We start from the raw sequence: 18,834 nt of genomic DNA, 5'->3' as shown, positions 1-18,834 counted from the left end.
ACAGTGTTGGGATGGCGACTTGGGAGAAATATCTGCGAGATGGAATCTTGTATCTCCTGTCCAGCTTGTTGATCATCTTCTTGAAGCAGTTTTTTTGCTGACTGTGTAAATAGGAACCAGGTCTTTGGCCTCGGTCATTTCTATGGGTCTGTGGGATGTTTTTTATGTAGGGAGTTACAATGAAAACACATCGGCGATCAATGCCTGTTTAATGTAGATGGCTGGTTGTCGCTGAGGGGCTTTTTTCACCTTGCAATCGTTGTAAAGTAGGGGATGGTTCTTCTTCAAATTGATTGAATAAATGTGTCGTGTTGCCTCTTGTCGTCGCCACAACTCTGAGACACTTTTTGCACAACACTTAAATTTGGTTGACATCGGTTTGCCTGTAGCCCGAAATAATGCCATACCACTAAAGATGCTCCCTTCTTCGGCACCAAATTGACTTTCTCGTGAGCACGAGCAGCACTCATTTTTCCGATCCTCACTGTGAAGCCCTTTCTCTCCTCACCAGCATCTAACTGAGCACTCTTAAGTGTAGACGATTTGTGATTGACCAGCACGTGCATGCCATGCAGAGAGTGAGAGAGCCCACTTGTGATTGGTCAGAATCCTCTGTGCATGTAGAGAATCTAGCCCATCTCATTGCAGGAGGCACCACAGTCTAGTTGTTGTTGTATTAACAGTGTCAAAGGGAGGATTTTGCACATGTCAATATCACAATTTAGACCTAAATTCAATAAGTCATGCAGCCCTAGGACAAACACCTGTTCTACAGTGTTACTGAGATGAGATGGGTCACTAACAGTCTCTGTGGTAGACAAACACCTGTTCACAGTGTTACTGAGATGAGATGGGTCACTAAAAGTATTGTGTCTGTTTGTCAACCAGATCACCAGGACTGTCTTCACCAGGTGGTCCATGAGCGTCTGGGGGAGCTTCTGCGTGTGCTGAAGGCCGTCATCAACAAACACCAGACCCTCAACTCTGTCGACATCCTCAGTGCTGCAGGCACCGTCATCGCACAGGTCAAAGGTGAGCAGCACTCGCTAGGGCATATAAACACGTTTCACGCACACCCTCCCGACTCCGTATCTCCCTATCTCCCTCTCTTACATGGCTCACACACCCTGTCTCCGTGTCTCCCTATCTCCCTCTCTTACATGGCTCACACACACCCTGTCTCTTGTCTCCTTGTCTCTCTGTCTCTCTAATTCTCTCTCTATTTCTGTCTCCCTGTCTCTCTCTTTCTGTCTCCCTGTCTCTCTCTTTCTGTCTCCCTGTCTCTCTCTTTCTGTCTCCCTGTCTCTCTCTTTCTGTCTCCCTGTCTCTCTCTTTCTGTCTCCCTGTCTCTCTCTTTCTGTCTCCCTGTCTCTCTCTTTCTGTCTCTTCTATTTCTGTCTCTCTGTCTCCCTGACACTGTCTCCCTATCTCTCTAATTCTGTCTCTCTAATTCTGTCTCCCTGACACTGTCTCCCTGTCTCTCTGTCTAACAGCTTACACTCTGCAGTCCTAACTCCCTCAGCTGGTCAGGTCTGGAAGAAGGTTTGTGCTCGAAGCATTACAGGGACAGCATTTATGTCTCTGTAGCACAACTAGGGGTTGTATTTGCAGCAGGCCTTTGGGGATGAATTGACTTTAAACTTTGCTCAAATATCACCCACAGCATGGATTCAAACCCCCGACTTATAAATACAGAACATTTTATTATTGTCATTTAAAAAAATCTGAATTCCTATAGGTCGTTATCAACAAAACGTCACAATAGCATTCAATGTAGCTGCTGGGGGGGGCATGGAGACCCCCAGCTCCGCTACAACCATTGTCAACTACTGTATGTGCCGTTTTCAAGGGATTGTTTTAATACATGTTGTAACTATTTTGGTTTTAATATCATCACCTCTTGAAGAGCAGAGTCAGAACTACACAGTTCAGATTATTCCACATTTAGATCTATCATCAGAGTTACACAGCAAGTCACTGCATGATTTATGATCTATCATCAGAGTTACACAGCAAGTCACTGCATAAATCAAGCAGTAACTTGCTGTGTAACTCTGATAGATCATAAATCATGCAGTGACTTGCTGTGTAACTCTGATGATAGATCATAAATCATGCAGTAACTTGCTGTGTAACTCTGATGATAGAGCTAAATGTGGAATAATATCACATGTGTAGTTCTGTACTATGTTCTTCAGTAGGTGATGGTATTACAACTGAAGAGTATATGTATTTTGTTAACAATGCCTTGAAAAACGGCACGTAGTTGTCATTAGTTTTAGCGGCGCTGCGGGTTTCCTTGCCCCCCAGCAGGCAAATCGAAAGCTCCTCACCTTATTGTGACATTATATTGATGATCTATTTAATCCACCCACACAGGAAAAAAAAAAATTAAAATATTTGAAATGTATATTAGTGCGTGACATACATTTGTAAATGTATTTGGAATACATACATTTGCATGGAAATATAATATTTGGCCATTTAAAAAAAAATAAGAATGTTCACATTTTTTTTGTGGTAGGAGGGGAGAGGAGTGTGTTTGACTCAAATACTCTTTAATAAGTCTTTGTGCTTTGTCTTTCTGTCCTGATGGAACATGAATAATTCCACTCCTCTCCTTCCTTCTCCCAGAGATTATGATCAGCCACGGAGGGCAATTCTTTACTTGGCCTGTGCACAAGAATCTCAGTGTAGAGTTTAACTTGGCTCAATTTGCATTGCAAAGCAGACTGGTTTGGCTGCATACTTTTGGCAGAGCAAAGTACGGTGACTCTGACCTGGGGAAAAAAGGCTGGGGAGGTGTGTGTGTGTGTGTGTGTTATCAATATCTCTTTTTTCCTTCCACTCTAAATCTATTCTTGTTGAACCCAAGTGGATCCCAAGGCTTGGTTTACACCTCGGTATGCAACCTGGGTTCATTTCAATTAGAACTGAAGGAACTATTGTGTGTTGGTACACAGAGACGGAGTGAATGTTAGGACCGAGTTTGGGAAACCCTGCCGTACGTAGTTATAATTGGCCAGTAAAGGTGTGGTTACAATGAGAAAATGAATTAAATGTATACAAAGAGAATACTTAGTCCATTATGCAAAGTCTAGTATCACCCATCAGCTAAGATATGTCCTTCTCAGATACCTTATCACATAACATCTATCATCACGACCTGAATGAAGACATGGCACATGAGGTGTCCTTTTCCCCTTTACATCTGTCCAATCTAGGATTGCAACATTCCAGTAGCTTTCCCAAAATGTCCAGAAATCCTGGTTGGCAGGAAATCTGGACATCTGGAAGGCTGTAACCAGGATTTCGGGAAAAACATGGACATTTTGAGATGGTACTGAAATTCTGCAACCATTGTCCAGTCACATCATGTATATGGGTCTCTGATGGATTCACAATCCCATGATGCCCCCTCTGTCCAGATGCCTCCTATAGCCCGATGCCTCCTATAGCCCGATGCCTCCTGTAGCCCGATGCCTCCTATAACCTGATGCCTGTGTGCTGGCTAAGTCATGTGTTGTATGTTTGCTCCCATCAATATCTGTTTTGTCAGCCAGCTTCCCCCTGCACCGGGCCGAGAGGTGGAGTTGATTAATGTTCGTTCAGTAGTGTTGTGCTTTCAAAGTGAAAACATTGTCGTTTTTGCCTGTAACATCCACGTTTGGACTGTGGTTGGACAGAGCGAGTGCTAGCATTGTTTTCTAGTGAGCTTCAGGATGTCCTGTGTTGGGGGCAGGAGAGGGGGGGGGGGAGGACGTAACTGCCAGATAGACGCATCGATAGCGTCCAATGTCATGTAGCTAGCTAGCTAGCTGGGTTCACAGACAGACCCTCCCGGGACCAAACTACCTGGAACCACTAACTGTACTGTGCTGTCTAAGAGGGTCACTCACATCGAAGCTTCTGGAACTAATGGAATCGCCTTAAACCCTGTATGGGAGACGCTTCACCACTCTTCCCTGGAAAGATGAGTTTTTGGATGCTCGAAAGGAGGTAAAGGAAGAGATGTCTGCTTCCTTTTCCCCTGTGGCCGTTGGAGAAAGCTTTAGCACATTAAACAGGCTGTAGATCAGCTTGACCACTAGAGGCAGTTCCCCTTTGGAACTTCTGAACCACAAAATACCTACTGACCAAGGAGTGGTTCTGGGGTCAAGGAGTGGTTCTGGGGTCAAGGAGTGGTTCTGGGGTCAAGGAGTGGTTCTGGGGTCAAGGAGTGGTTCTGGGGTCAAGGAGTGGTTCTGGGGTCAAGGAGTGGTTCTAGGGTCAAGGAGTGGTTCTAGCGTCAAGGAGTGGTCGTACCGTACAGCCAGGAATACCGACAGAGAAGAGCGAGAGAGAGAGAGAGAGAGAAGTTCTTGAAAGCAGACTGGATGCTAAGAGTTCAGCCACTGGAAGGGAAGCCTGGTTTTGTGTGTGTGACTGGAGAGTTCATCTTGTGGTAGACAGGAAGCCTGCACTGTGAGAGCATAGGGAGCTGCTGTTCTCTCTCTCTCTCTGGGTCTCCAAAATCCTTTATCGCTCGAAGAGAAATCTAAAATGGAAAACCATTTGTGACCTCTGAGGAAAACTTGTGGTTTATGTGGTGAGCTCTTGTGCTGCTGAATGTTTAAACTAATTGGAACTAAGTCTCCAACTAACTACAACATTCAACCTGGACTACCGATCGTTTAACTAGAGTGTTCAAATAACTTAGACGTTAACCTCTATGGGCTAGGTGGGACGCTTGCGTCCCACCTACTCAACAGCCAGTTGAATCCTGTGGCGCGTTATTCAAATACCTTAGAAATGCTATTACTTCAATTTTTTTTAAATATGACTATTTTACACCATTTTAAAGATAAGACTCTCGTTAATCTAACCACACTGTCCGATTTCAAAAAGGCTTTACAACGAAAGCAAAACATTAGATTATGTCAGCAGAGTACCCAGCCAGAAATAATCAGACACCCATTTTTCAAGCTAGCATATAATGTCACATAAACCCAAACCACAGCTAAATGCAGCACTAACCTTTGATGATCTTCATCAGATGACAACCCTAGGACATTATGTTATACAATACATGCATGTTTTGTTCAATCAAGTTCATATTTATATCAAAAACCAGCTTTTTACACTAGCATGTGACTAGCATTCCCACCGAACACTGCCGGTGAATTTACTAAATTACTCACGATAAACGTTCACAAAAAGCATAACAATTATTTTAAGAATTATAGATACAGAACTCCTCTATGCACTCGATATGTCCGATTTTTAAAATAGCTTTTCGGTGAAAGCACATTTTGCAATATTCTCAGTAGATAGCCCGGCATCACAGGGCTAGCTATTTAGACACCCAGCAAGTTTAGCACTCATCAAAGTCAGATTTACTATAAGAAAATTTTATTACCTTTGTTGTCTTCGTCAGAATGCACTCCCAGGACTTCTACTTCAATAACAAATGTTGGTTTGGTTCAAAATAATCCATAGTTATATCCAAACAGCGGCGTTTTGTTCGTGCGTTCAAGACACTATCCTAAACGGTAAATAAGGGTGGCGAGCATGGCGCAATTCGTGACAAAAAATTTCTAAATATTCCATTACCGTACTTCGAAGCATGTCAACCGCTGTTTAAAATGAATTTTTATGCCATTTTTCTCATAAAAAAGCGATAATATTCCGACCGGGAATCTGCGTTTAGGTAAACAGACAAAGGAAAAGAAAGCATTCGGTCGACGCGGGCACGCGCCTAAGCCCATAGTACTCTGAGTGGCCACTTGCCAAAAGCGATAAAGTGTTTCAGCCAGAGCCTGCCTCGATATCGTTCAGCTTTTTCCCGGGCTCTGAGAGCCTATAGAAGCCGTAGGAAGTGTCACGTTATTGCACAGATCCTGAGTCTTCAATTAAAAAGAGCCAAGATGAAACACTACTTCTCAGACAGGCCACTTCCTCCTTGAAATCTTCTCAGGTTTTGGCCTGCCATATGAGTTCTGTTATACTCAGACACCATTCAAACAGTTTTAGAAACTTTAGGGTGTTTTCTATCCTAAGCCAATAATTATATTCATATTCTAGTTACTGGGCAGGAGTAGTAACCAGATTAAATCGGGTACGTTTTTTATCCGGCTGTGTCAATACTGCCCCCTAGCCCTAACAGGTTAAGGAGGACAACTCAAAGAACTGTGTGGTAAGAAGAAGAACAAGAGGAAGTGCTTTCTAGGAGCCTCTTTCCTTGGATCATTCTCTTGATCTCCTGCTCTAGACATCTCCATTGTTAGGCAGAGAGGCCTCCTGGTCTATAGACATCTCCATTGTTAGGCAGAGAGGCCTCCTGGTCTGTAGACATCTCCATTGTTAGGCAGAGAGGCCTCCTGGTCTATAGACATCTCCATTGTTAGGCAGAGAGGCCTCCTGGTCTCTAGACATCTCCATTGTTAGGCAGAGAGGCCTCCTGGTCTATAGACATCTCCATTGTTAGGCAGAGAGGCCTCCTGGTCTATAGACATCTCCATTGTTAGGCAGAGAGGCCTCCTGGTCTGTAGACATCTCCATTGTTAGGCAGAGAGGCCTCCTGGTCTGTAGACATCTCCATTGTTAGGCAGAGAGGCCTCCTGGTCTATAGACATCTCCATTGTTAGGCAGAGAGGCCTCCTGGTCTATAGACATCTCCATTGTTAGGCAGAGAGGCCTCCTGGTCTCTAGACATCTCCATTGTTAGGCAGAGAGGCCTCCTGGTCTCTAGACATCTCCATTGTTAGGCAGAGAGGCCTCCTGGTCTATAGACATCTCCATTGTTAGGCAGAGGCCTCCTGGTCTATAGACATCTCCATTGTTAGGCAGAGAGGCCTCCTGGTCTATAGACATCTCCATTGTTAGGCAGAGAGGCCTCCTGGTCTATAGACATCTCCATTGTTAGGCAGAGAGGCCTCCTGGTCTATAGACATCTCCATTGTTAGGCCGAGAGGCCTCCTGGTCTATAGACATCTCCATTGTTAGGCAGAGAGGCCTCCTGGTCTGTAGACATCTCCATTGTTAGGCAGAGAGGCCTCCTGGTCTGTAGACATCTCCATTGTTAGGCAGAGAGGCCTCCTGGTCTATAGACATCTCCATTGTTAGGCAGAGAGGCCTCCTGGTCTGTAGACATCTCCATTGTTAGGCCGAGAGGCCTCCTGGTCTGTAGACATCTCCATTGTTAGGCCGAGAGGCCTCCTGGTCTGTAGACATCTCCATTGTTAGGCAGAGAGGCCTCCTGGTCTGTAGACATCTCCATTGTTAGGCAGAGAGGCCTCCTGGTCTGTAGACATCTCCATTGTTAGGCAGAGAGGCCTCCTGGTCTGTAGACATCTCCATTGTTAGGCAGAGAGGCCTCCTGGTCTGTAGACATCTCCATTGTTAGGTAGAGAGGCCTCCTGGTCTCTAGACATCTCCATTGTTAGGCAGAGAGGAGAGAGACCTGGTCTATAGACATCTCCATTGTTAGGCAGAAAGGAGAGAGACCTGGTCTATAGACATCTCCATTGTTAGGCAGAAAGGAGAGAGACCTGGTCTCTAGACATCTCCATTGTTAGGCAGAGAGGAGAGAGGACGTCGACAGCCTGGGGGAATGGCGTCACTGGGATTACATACCAAGGGCCCTTAGGGAGCTCCCATAGAACTTTGTTCAAAAGTAGTCTACTATATAGGGAATAGGGTGCCATTTCAGACGCTGGACAGCGCTGCCTGCTCTAATCCTGGTTTATTTTCTCTCCTCCCCAGTGGGACTGGGACAGGAAGTTTATTGTGGAGAATGATTATAGACCTATTTACATTGGTCTTTTTCCCCTTCTCTTTTTCTGTCATCACTCTGTTTAGACTCAAGGCAGGAAGGAAACTGTGTGCCTTTCCAGATTACACTTCAGTCAAATCGCTACTCTGTAAAATCTCTGCAGTTTCAGTCAAATATATACTGATTTAGTCAAATCTCTGCTTTTTCAGGCCTAACTACTCTGATTAAGTGTTTTAGGGATTAATGACCGTTGGTTTCTCATGACTCATGTTATGTAGACTCTCAATTTGTATTGAAACATATTTGGATAATGATGAGTATCATGTTCATGTTGGATATATACTGAACAAAAATATAAATGCAACATGTAAAATGTTGGTCCCATGTTTCATGAGCTGAAATAAAATATATTTTTTTGTAAATACTTACAAAAACCTTATTTCTCTAAAATGTTGTGCACAAATGTCTTTACTTCTCTGTTAGTGAGCATTTCCCGTTTGCCAAGATAATCCAGCCACCTGACAGGTGTGGAATATCAAGAAGCTGATTAAACAGCATGATCGTTACACAGGTGCACCTTGTGCTGGGGAAAATTAAATGCCCCTCTAAAATGTGCAATTAACATGCTGACTGCAGGAATGTTCACCAGGGCTGTTGCCAGAGAATTTAATGTTCATTTATCTTCCATAAGCCGCCTCTAACATCATTTTAGAGAATTTGGCTGTACGTCCAACCCGGCCTCACAACCGCAGACCACATGTAACCACGCCAGCCCAGGACCTACACATCCGGCTTCTTCACCTGCGGGATCGTCTGACATGCTGACCAGCGTTGCAAAATAAATGTACACATACATGTTATTCAATCATTGCACCTACACTTCTCAGGGGCGTCAACGAGCGTCTGCATGGCCAGGCGCTAAAATAGAAATTGGTCCTGCCTCTCCCATCTCCTCATTTGTTTTTTAGGAGCATACACTGACGTGCCATCTCCTCATTGGTTTTTTAGGAGCATACACTGACGTGCCATCTCCTCATTGGTTATACCCACGTGGGTGACTGAAAGATGAACTTAGGTCCACACTCCGGTCGGTTGTAGTAATGCTGTAAAGTTGGTTGACAACCACCATATAAAGTCCAAAGGAGAAAAAGAAGGAAGGAGCAGAGATGACGAGAAACAAATACAGTTTACTGTGGATTTTATCTGTGGATTAATTGTTGGAGTAGAGGACCTTGTGCATTTCAGGTAAAATAACAACCCAATGTTTATATACCAGGACAAATTAGCTAGCAACAGCAAGCTAGCTTGCTAAATTGCCATAAATGTTGAATGCTTTTTGACCTGTCCCCAAATTAATATAATTGGTTCAGAGTTTTGATATTTCAACCTGCATGTCCTGATCGCTTCTGGTGTGGGTGAACAAAATCAACTTGCGTGCAATGGCCCACGTGGACGGACGGACGCACGCGTGCAGTTTGGTTAGCATGTGAGACAGCCACCCAGACAGCTGATGAAACTGATGAATCTTTCAATCTGTAATAAATCCCTTTTGTGGGGAAAAACTGGTGTCTCCACCCATCGCTGCGCCCTTGCCCAGTCATATGAAATCCATAGATTAGGGCATAATGAATTTATATGAACTGTAAAATCGTTGAAATTATTACATATTGTGTTTTATATTTTTGTTCAGTATTCATGTATTCTTTTAACGTACATTTGACATCCGGAACATACTGTAGATAGCATGTCAGTTATTTAGTTTCACAGCCAAACTTTATCCCTTTTGACAGGTGTTAACTTCAAAGAAGTGAACGAAGAGAACAAGCAGAAGCTTTTCGGAGAGATATACACTTCTATCGACACACTGGCATTCACCTTTGGAAATATGTAAGTATTAGTGGTTTATTAGTGATTTATTAGTGGTATATTAGTGATATATTAGTATGTTAGTGGTATATTAGTATGTTAGTGATATTAATATATTAGTGATATATTAGTATGTTAGTGGTATGTTAGTGATATATTAGTATGTTAGTGGTATATTAGTGATATATTAATATATTAGTGATATATTAATATATTAGTGATATGTTAGGGGTATATTAGTGAGTTAGTGAAATTAGTATATTAGTGATGTTAGTGATATTAGTATATTAGTGATGTTAGTATATTAGTGGTATATTAGTGATATTAGTATATTAGTGGTATATTAGTGATATTAGTATATTAGTGGTATATTAGTGATATTAGTGGTATATTAGTGATATGTTAGTGATATTAGTGATATGCTAGTGATATTAGTATATTAGTTATATTAGTGGTATGTTAGTTATATTAGTGATATTAGTGATGTTAGTATATGAGGGATATTAGTATATTAGTGATATGTTAGTGATATTATTATATTAGTGATATGTTAGTGATATTAGTATATTAGTGATAAATGCAGGTGCTTTGTTTTTCTGACTCTTCAAACTATATTTGATATTGTCTTCATACCAAGTATTTCCATCACCATAATACATAAATGCAGTGATAACAGACGTCCTTGTCTTACACCCCTCGAAAATGTAATATTCTCAACCTTAAGACTATATATCATTACATAATGGCTGCCTGTGTTGGCTCTCACAGAGAGAGAGGTTTTTAGGTTTTATTTATTCGCACCAAAGAAAAGAAGTGAAAGACAAAACAGTACAGATACAACAACAAAAATGTTGTGAAAACGGTGTGCAGGTGAGTTTGGAATCCCAAAAGGGCTGATATGAAAACCACACCATAAATATAAGTTTAAAAAAAGTTTGTTCAATCAGTTAAGCAAACCGTCTGAATTATAATTGTACATAATATACTCAGTAAACAAGAAAAACCATGTTTGATTATGTGTGTGTGCGCACATGTGTGAGAGTTAGCCTACAATTCAGGCCTGGTCAACTCCAGTCCTCACAGATCTTCATTGTAAAGGGTTTAAACACTGTTTCCCACGCTGAACTATAAACAATTAATGAACATACACCTGTGGAACGGTCATTAAGACCTTAACAGCTTACAGACGGTAGGCAATTAAGGTCACAGTTATGAAAACTTAGGACACTAAAGAGGCCTTTCTACTGACTCTGAAAAAGGTGTGTTTGCTAGGGATGGGGGAAAAGTGACACCAATCAGGCCCCTGAGGACTGGAATAGCCCAGGCCTGGGCTACATGGAGGGGATTATTGGGTAGTTTGGTTCATCAGGCTGACCCCCAGTCTTCATGGAGGACATTACCGAGTAGTTTGGTTCATCAGGCTGACCCCCAGTCTTCATGGAGGACATTACTGAGTAGTTTGGTTCATCAGGCTGACTCCCAGTCTTCGCTTGAAGTTATTGAGGGATGATGATGATGTTTTGGCAATGTGAAGATAATAATTCCAGAGTATGGTACCTCTGTATCTGATAGAGTATCGACGATGTGATGTGTGGCAGTGGGGAGGGTGAAGGTTATCACAGCGTCTTGTGTTATATAGAGGATGTAGCCCACAACCATTGATCTAGGAACACAATCATTGATGTTTGCCCTACCCCGATTCATTCCCTAACCATTGTGCTAAATACAACACAACTGACCCCAGACCAGTGCTTAAAGGGTAGGAAGCATGAGTTTTTACTCACCAAATAACAACACAGTGTAGTCAAAGAATTAGTGACTTATTTGTAGTCATGATCTGGTTACCTATAACAACAAACATAGTTATGTTTTTGTGTTATTACATATTTATTAACTTATTTCCAGATATTTTCTAAATTACCCTCAATGCACTATTTCTCAAGGTCATATAGAGAATCTACTCTGTGATACCAAATTCGTATGCTAGCTCGGTAGCTATGTCAAGCTGGCTAACGTTAGCATCCTCATGCTCGTCATGGACTTTGTGGCTGTGTTATCTAGTGGGAACCTGTAAGCACAGCAGACTTGTGCTTTCTTGCTGTGGGCTCAAAACGTGAGAGAAAATCATAGCTGTTTGTTCTAATTGTGTAGTAGCTCATCTGTTCTCTTTTTTTTGTTTTGTCAACTTTTCGGCATGTTCTCTGTGAATTAGGCTACGGTAGTTTTGTAACTTTTTCCACCTTGGTGATGGCGCACTAGTTGCCTGACATCTGGAATCTTATCTATTTTGGATTTTAGCTAGCTATTAGATTTCCCCCACTGACTCTCCTTCAGCGCTGTGAGCGTCCCACCTCCCCTCGCTTTGGTAGCCAACTCAGCCTGCACTCTTTTTAAAAAGTTTTACCATCAGATGGGCCTCAGCCAACCATCTGTAAGTCTCTGCTCTCTTTTTGCTTTTGATCTGCAGTTATGTTTTAGTTGTGTTAGTTGTGTTCTAGCTAGTCATCAGTAGTTGGGCTCTAGCTTGCCAACCATAACCGTGGTGATTGGCTAGGCTGGCTAGGCTAATAGCTAGTTGTCTAAATAGCTAACATTAGCTTGCTGGCTAAGATAATTGCATATAGCTAACATTCTTTGATAACTGGTTAGATGGCATTATGTTTTTCCAAAACTTTGGTTTACTTTAATATAGGCTAGTTGGCTAGCAACCTTGCATGTTGATTTGTAACAAATTCATAAAGTATTTGCTTGTAAATTGGCTGAAAGATTACATTTAAACCAATAGTCATGAGTGCAAACGTTTTGGTTTAATTTGAAGTTATACTTTTGAAGTTATTCTGTTGGCGTTATAGGTCGGCTTGCCTGGTCCTTATTATATTACATCACACTCCTGATTTTTTTTCTTCAGAATTCTGGTCATTGTATACTAATGCAAATCCATATGTTACATGTAGTTATGTTTATGCTTCCTACCCGTTAAGAGTCATTCCCATAGTCTGTGTGTGCTTTTCATTGTCGTTGTGTGTTCGTCTTTCAGAGTGTCTGACTTCCTTATGGGAGATATAGACAATGGATCACCGTTGGTGCTGAACCCCCTGACTCCGAGAAGCAGGGTAAGACACACACACACACTTCCCCCTACACAACAACTGTCTGTCTGGACATTATGTATGTGTTTACAGTAAAGCCAGGCGATACACTGTCTGAAGATACCCCAGGATGGGGATGTCAAAGGTTATGCGGCTCTCAGGCAACAACATAACACTGTATGATGATTGTTTCCCGTTTGAAGTGGAGGCTACTCCTGAAATCTCTTCTAGTGATTAATTCATTACAGCGTGATTTAATGTGTTGTTTCTTACCACAAAGGGATATATTTTTTTATTATTTGTTAGCCATGTCATATACAGGACCCTCCTGTTCCTTATTCATCACCATGCTCTGTCTGTCTGTCTTGTTCCCAGTCGTTCGAGAACCTTTCTGGGGAGTCTGGAGGCTCCGATCTAGAGAAAGATGTTCCGCCAGGTAAGATGCACTAAAATCACCATGTCACTTTACTACTCCATCCACTTAACAACTGATAGCTCTTAACAAAAAAAAAAAAAAAAAAAAACAATAGAATATGTTAGCAGGTAGCCTAGTGGTTAGACCGTTGGACTAGTAACCGAAAGGTTGCAAGATCGAATCCCCGAGCTGACAAGGTAAAAATCTGTCGTTCTGCCATTTGAACAAGACAGTTAAACCACTGTTCCTAGGCCGTCATTGAAAATAAGAATTTGTCCTTAACTGACTTGCCTAGTTAGATAAAGGTGAAACAAATATATATATATAATTTACTCTTTGACTGCTTGGCTTGGAAGTCCCTTATAAAATCATTGCACAATGACATAAACCAGCCCTCCCTCTGTGAATGTTTTGGATTTTGTCTGTGGTGAGGTGTCATTGTGTTGAAGAGCTATTTGTCCCGGGGTTGACAGTAAAGATATTCACCAGCCAGTTTATTAGGTACACCATCTAGTACCTGGTCAGACTCCCCTTAGCCCCTAGAACAGCATGAGTTCTTCGGGACATGGATTCCAGAACAGCCCGAGTTCTTCGGGACATGGATTCCAGAACAGCCCGAGTTCTTCGGGACATGGATTCCAGAACAGCCCGAGTTCTTCGGGACATGCATTCCAGAACAGCCCGAGTTCTTCGGGGCATGCATTCCAGAACAGCCCGAGTTCTTCGGGGCATGCATTCCAGAACAGCCCGAGTTCTTCGGGGCATGGATTCTACAAGTCGGAAACATTCCACAGGGATGTTGGTCCATGCTGACGTGATGGCATCACGTAGTTGCTGCAGATTAGACGGCAGTACACCACTGCCACTAGCCTGTACCGTTGACACCAGGCAGGATGGGTCCATGGACTCATGCTGCTTACGCCAAATCCTGACTATGCCACCCGCATGACGCAACAGGAACTAGGATTCGTCGGACCAGGCAATGTTTTTCCACTCCTCGGGTTCCACTGTGTTGGTGATCGCGTTCCCACTGGAGCCGCTTCTTCTTGTTTTTAACTGATAGGAGTGGAACCCGGTGTGGTCGTCTGCTGCAATAGCCCATCCTTGACAAGGATCGACGAGTTGTGCGTTCCGAGATGCCATTCTGCACACCACTGTTGTATTATGCCATTATTTGTCTGTTTGGGGCCCTCCTGTTAGCTTGCATGGTTCATGCCATTCTCGTTCGACTTCACTCATCGCATCAACCAGCTTTTTTCGCCCACAGGACTGTTGCTGGCTGGATGTTTTTTGTTTGTTTGTCACACCATTCTCAGGAAACCCTAGACACTGTCGTACCTGGGACCGACGATCATACCACACTCAAAGCTACTTAGGTCACTTGTTTCGCCCATTCTAACATTCAATTGAACAGTTACTGAATGCCTCGATGCCTGTCTGCCGGCTTTATATTCCAAGCCATGGCCACGTGACTGACTGTCTGTAGGAGTGATCCATTTTCGTGAATGGGGTACCTAATAAACTGTCTGGTGACTGCATGTTGGTTTCTATGGCTAGGGTAATGGTTTCTATGGTTTCTACGGCTAGGCTATTTCTATGGTTTGTACAGTTTCATCTATCACTCCAGTGTTTAATTGGTAAATTGTAATTACTTTGACACCATGGGCTATTTATTGCCTTACCTCCCTTATCTTACCTCATTTGCACACACTGTATATAGACTTTTTTTCTACTGTATTATTGACTGTATGTTTGTTTATTCCATGTGTAACTCTGTTGTTGTATGTGTCGAACTGCTTTGCTTTATCTTGGCCAGGTCGCAGTTGTAAATGGGAACTAGTTCACAACTAGCCTACCTGGTTAAATAAAAATAAATAAAATAAATATGGAGTCTCTGTGGTATAGTTAGTGGGCCTATATAAGAGCTCCATTCACACAGTGAGTGACCTGTCGGCTTGGTCTAATTAATACATACAGGAGGCAATCCCTGTTCTGTCCAGTCTACTTAGTATTACAGTGTATTAATAACACATAACCCAAGGTCAACAATCTCTGTCCAGTCTACTTAGTATTACAGTGTATTAATAACACATAACCCAAGGTCAACAATCCTTGTCCAGTCTACTTAGTATTACAGTGTATTAACAACACATAACTCAAGGTCAACAAGCTCTGTCCAGTCTACTTAGTATTACAGTGTATTAATAACATGTAACTCAAGGGCAACAGGGACTTTACTCTCTGACAGATCTGACACACACGTTCACACACACGTACACACAAACACACACACACACAGTCATACACACTTGTACACAGACACACACACATACACACACATCTGATAGAGGGATCTTGTCCATAGCTAGTTGCCAGTTAGCCGTTAGCCAGTAGGTAGCGATGCTCAGTGTCAGGCCTAGGTCAACTGACTTCTTTTTCCCCAACCCATGGCTTGTTACCGTTACCATCACAGGTCCGTCGCTGCCGGCGAGGTTGGAGGAGGTGGACGGTGTGGACGTGGCGCTGCAGCGGAGTGAAGGCGGGGTGGAGTCGGCTCTGCTCTACACCAAGGCCTGGTCCATGTACACCAAGGAGTTACTGGCCTGGGTGGATAAACGAATCAGTATGGGTCAGTCGCTCTTTCTTTCTCCCTCCCCCCCTCGTCTAACACACATAGGATTCATACAGAGAAACACCTCATTACGGGTGAGTCGGAGCCACAGAATTAGATAGAACACTGTTATAAGATATTATACAACTAGTATTATATGGTATCTGTATGGTCTGAGCTACAGTCCTCTGACATACAGTGTTTATGCTGGGATCGGTGTATGCTGTGACACCGTTAGGGGTCTTTAAGGTTGCTAACCTTTAACTCCTTTTACCTCAGCTCGGGAAGTTTTTGTCTTGGCGTTAGTCTAGCCTTAGCTTTATTAGCCTAGTTTGTGTTAGCATTAGCCTTAGCTTTATTAGCTTAGTTTGTTCTAGCATTAGCCTAACCTTAGCTTTATTAGCTTAGTTTGTTCTAGCATTAGCTTTATTAGCTTAGTTTGTTCTAGCATTAGCTTAGTTTGTTCTAGCATTAGCCTAGCCTTAGCTTTATTAGCTTAGTTTGTTCTAGCATTAGCTTTATTAGCTTAGTTTGTTCTAGCATTAGCTTTATTAGCTTAGTTTGTTCTAGCATTAGCCTAGCATTAGCTTAGTTTGTTCTAGCATTAGGCTACTTGTAGACATTAATAGATAGTTTCACACCTGTGCTATTTTGCCGCAGATAAACACAAGGACAAACTTGCATGGGTTGAATATAACTCTGATAAGGGTTTGTCAATACAGTAAACTCGAAACTTACCTAAACACAGTGTAGAAGTGTGTTCAGTCATTTACCGTTAGCTCCTCTATTTGCATTAATAGGTTACTGGGCATTTGTAGTCTGTCCTGTACTTAATCACTGACTGTCATCATACTACACACAGTAGCTACTTAATCCTGCTGTATTGAACATATATGGTATCTATGGCAATCAGTGGAGCCTGCTGAGGGGAGGACGTCTCATAATAATGGCTTGGAATGGAGCGAATGGAATGACATCAAACACATGGAAACCATGTGTTTGATGTTGATCCCTTTCTGCCTATTCAGCTCCAGTCATTACCATGTGCCCGTCCTCCCAAATTAAGGTGCCACCAACCTCCTCTGATGACAACCAGGCTAGCCATTCCATTTGTTCAACACTTGCACTTTAGTGGACTGTTATGTCTTGCCTTCGGGACATGTCGTAACGTTGAGTGTCTGATTCCAGATATCGAGTGTGCGAGGAGCTACGCCAAAATGGCAGAATCAGCGAAGACAATCGCAAGTCATCAGGTGATTATGATTAAATATGTTTCTGCTCAGCTTGGTATAATAACTATTCACCAGTCAACCGTTATCTCAAGAGGACAGCTGTCATAACATAGTCATTTTAAAGCCTCATTTTGAATTGTGATTTGTAACTGTAGTTGTCTTCCCATCAAAAGGAGTTCATGCCATTCCGGGACATCTACATGTCTGCGTTCAAGAACGATATTGAGTACAGCCAGCTCCTACTGCACACAGCAGCTGCCCTTCAAACCAACAAATTCATGCAGGTATAGACATCTGTCTGTGACTTTTCTACAGTATGTCATGCTCTGATCTGCATAAACCAGACTGAGGTCGTTGATGGATATGTTAGCATTGACTCACTAGAGCGTGTGTATGTGTGTGTTTATGCGTGTGTTTTTTTTGGTTGGTTCTCTAGCCTCTCCTCGCGCGGAAGACCGAGCTGGACAAACTGAGGAAGGAGGTCAAGGAGCAGTGGCAGAGAGAACAGAAGAAAATGGTGGGTGGAACTTCAAAAGGTCACTTTAAAAGAAAATGTTGGGTGAAATGTCAATACTTCAAAAGGTCACTTTAAAAGAAAATGATGGGTGGAACTTCAATAGGTCACTTTAAAAGAAAATGGTGGATGGAATTACAATGCTTCAGAAGGTCATTTTAAAAGAAAATGTTGGGTGAAATGTCAATACTTCAAAAGGTCGCTAAAAGGAAATGGTGGGTGGAACTATAACACTTCAAAAGGTCGCTAGAAGGAAATGGTGGGTGAAACTTCAAAAGGACACTTTAAAAGAAAATGGTGGGTGGACCTTCAACACTTCAAAAGGTCAATTTAGTTTATAGTAGATTGACCATATGGTTCAAGTGAAAATAGCCTAATTAATGAAAGAAGCATCTAATCAACAATTATTTTCAATTAACTCTGCAACTCTACCAACTATTTACTTTTTTTGACAACAGCCACCATTTTGACGTCAACATTGACAACAAATACATATTGACATAATGAAATAAATATATAAAGGATATTTCATGCTGAAACCCTCATATTGAACTTGCCTACTATCCAGCAACTGACCCGTATAGTGTTGAGTCATCTGCATACATAGACACACTTTTACTCTTACTCAAAGCCAGTGGCATGTCATTAGTAAAGATTGAAAAAAGTACGGGGCCTAGACAGCTGCCCTGGGGAATTCCTGATTCTACCTGTATTATGTTGGAGTGGCTTCCATTAAAGAACCCCTTCTGTGTTCTGTTAGACAGGTAACTCTTTATCCACAATATAGCAGGGGTTGTAAAGAAATAACACATACGTTTTTACAGCAGCAGATTATGATCGATAATGTCAAAAGTCACACTGGAGTCTCACAAAACAGCCCCCACAATCTTTTTATCATCAATTTCTCTCAGCCAATCATCAGTCATTTGTGTAAGTCCTGTGCTTGTTGAATGTCCTTCCATATAACCGTGCTGAAAGTCTGTTGTCAGTTTGTACTGTAACATAGCATTGTATCTGGTCAAACACTATTGTTTCCAAAAGTTTACTAAAGGTTAGTAACATGCTGATTGGTCGGCTATTTGAGCCAGTAAAGGGGGCTTTACTATTCTTAGGCAGCGGAATGACTTTTGCTTCCTTGCAGGCCTTAGGGCAACACACTTTCTAGTAGGCTTAAATTGAAGATATGGCAAATAGGAGTGGCCATATCGTTTGCTATTATCCTCAGTAATTTTCCATCCAAGTTGGCAGACCCCGTTGGCTTGTCATTGTTGATAGACAACAATACTTTATTTACGTCTTCCACACTCACTCTACGGGAATTCAAAATGACAATCCTTGTCTTTCATAATTTGGT

At 42.3% G+C, this 18,834-nt stretch overlaps 1 protein-coding gene across 2 annotated transcripts in view; it reads left to right on the top strand.

The window, feature by feature from the left end:
• Positions 1-18,834, top strand: part of LOC106590644 (rho GTPase-activating protein 29) — a 67,631-nt gene that overhangs the window by 26,892 nt on the left and 21,905 nt on the right. For both annotated transcript variants that reach the window (XM_045710914.1, XM_045710913.1), the window contains exons 3-10: positions 889-1,032; positions 9,544-9,640; positions 12,657-12,732; positions 13,084-13,144; positions 15,597-15,752; positions 16,923-16,987; positions 17,140-17,250; positions 17,403-17,483. In XM_045710914.1, the coding sequence (XP_045566870.1) occupies positions 889-1,032; positions 9,544-9,640; positions 12,657-12,732; positions 13,084-13,144; positions 15,597-15,752; positions 16,923-16,987; positions 17,140-17,250; positions 17,403-17,483 (791 nt within the window). The remainder of the gene's footprint in view (positions 1-888; positions 1,033-9,543; positions 9,641-12,656; positions 12,733-13,083; positions 13,145-15,596; positions 15,753-16,922; positions 16,988-17,139; positions 17,251-17,402; positions 17,484-18,834) is intronic.

The sequence above is a fragment of the Salmo salar genome, chromosome ssa29 (assembly GCF_905237065.1).
Source record: "Salmo salar chromosome ssa29, Ssal_v3.1, whole genome shotgun sequence".
NCBI classification, from domain to species: Eukaryota; Metazoa; Chordata; class Actinopteri; order Salmoniformes; family Salmonidae; genus Salmo; species Salmo salar.
This window is presented reverse-complemented; position numbering and strand designations above follow the sequence as displayed.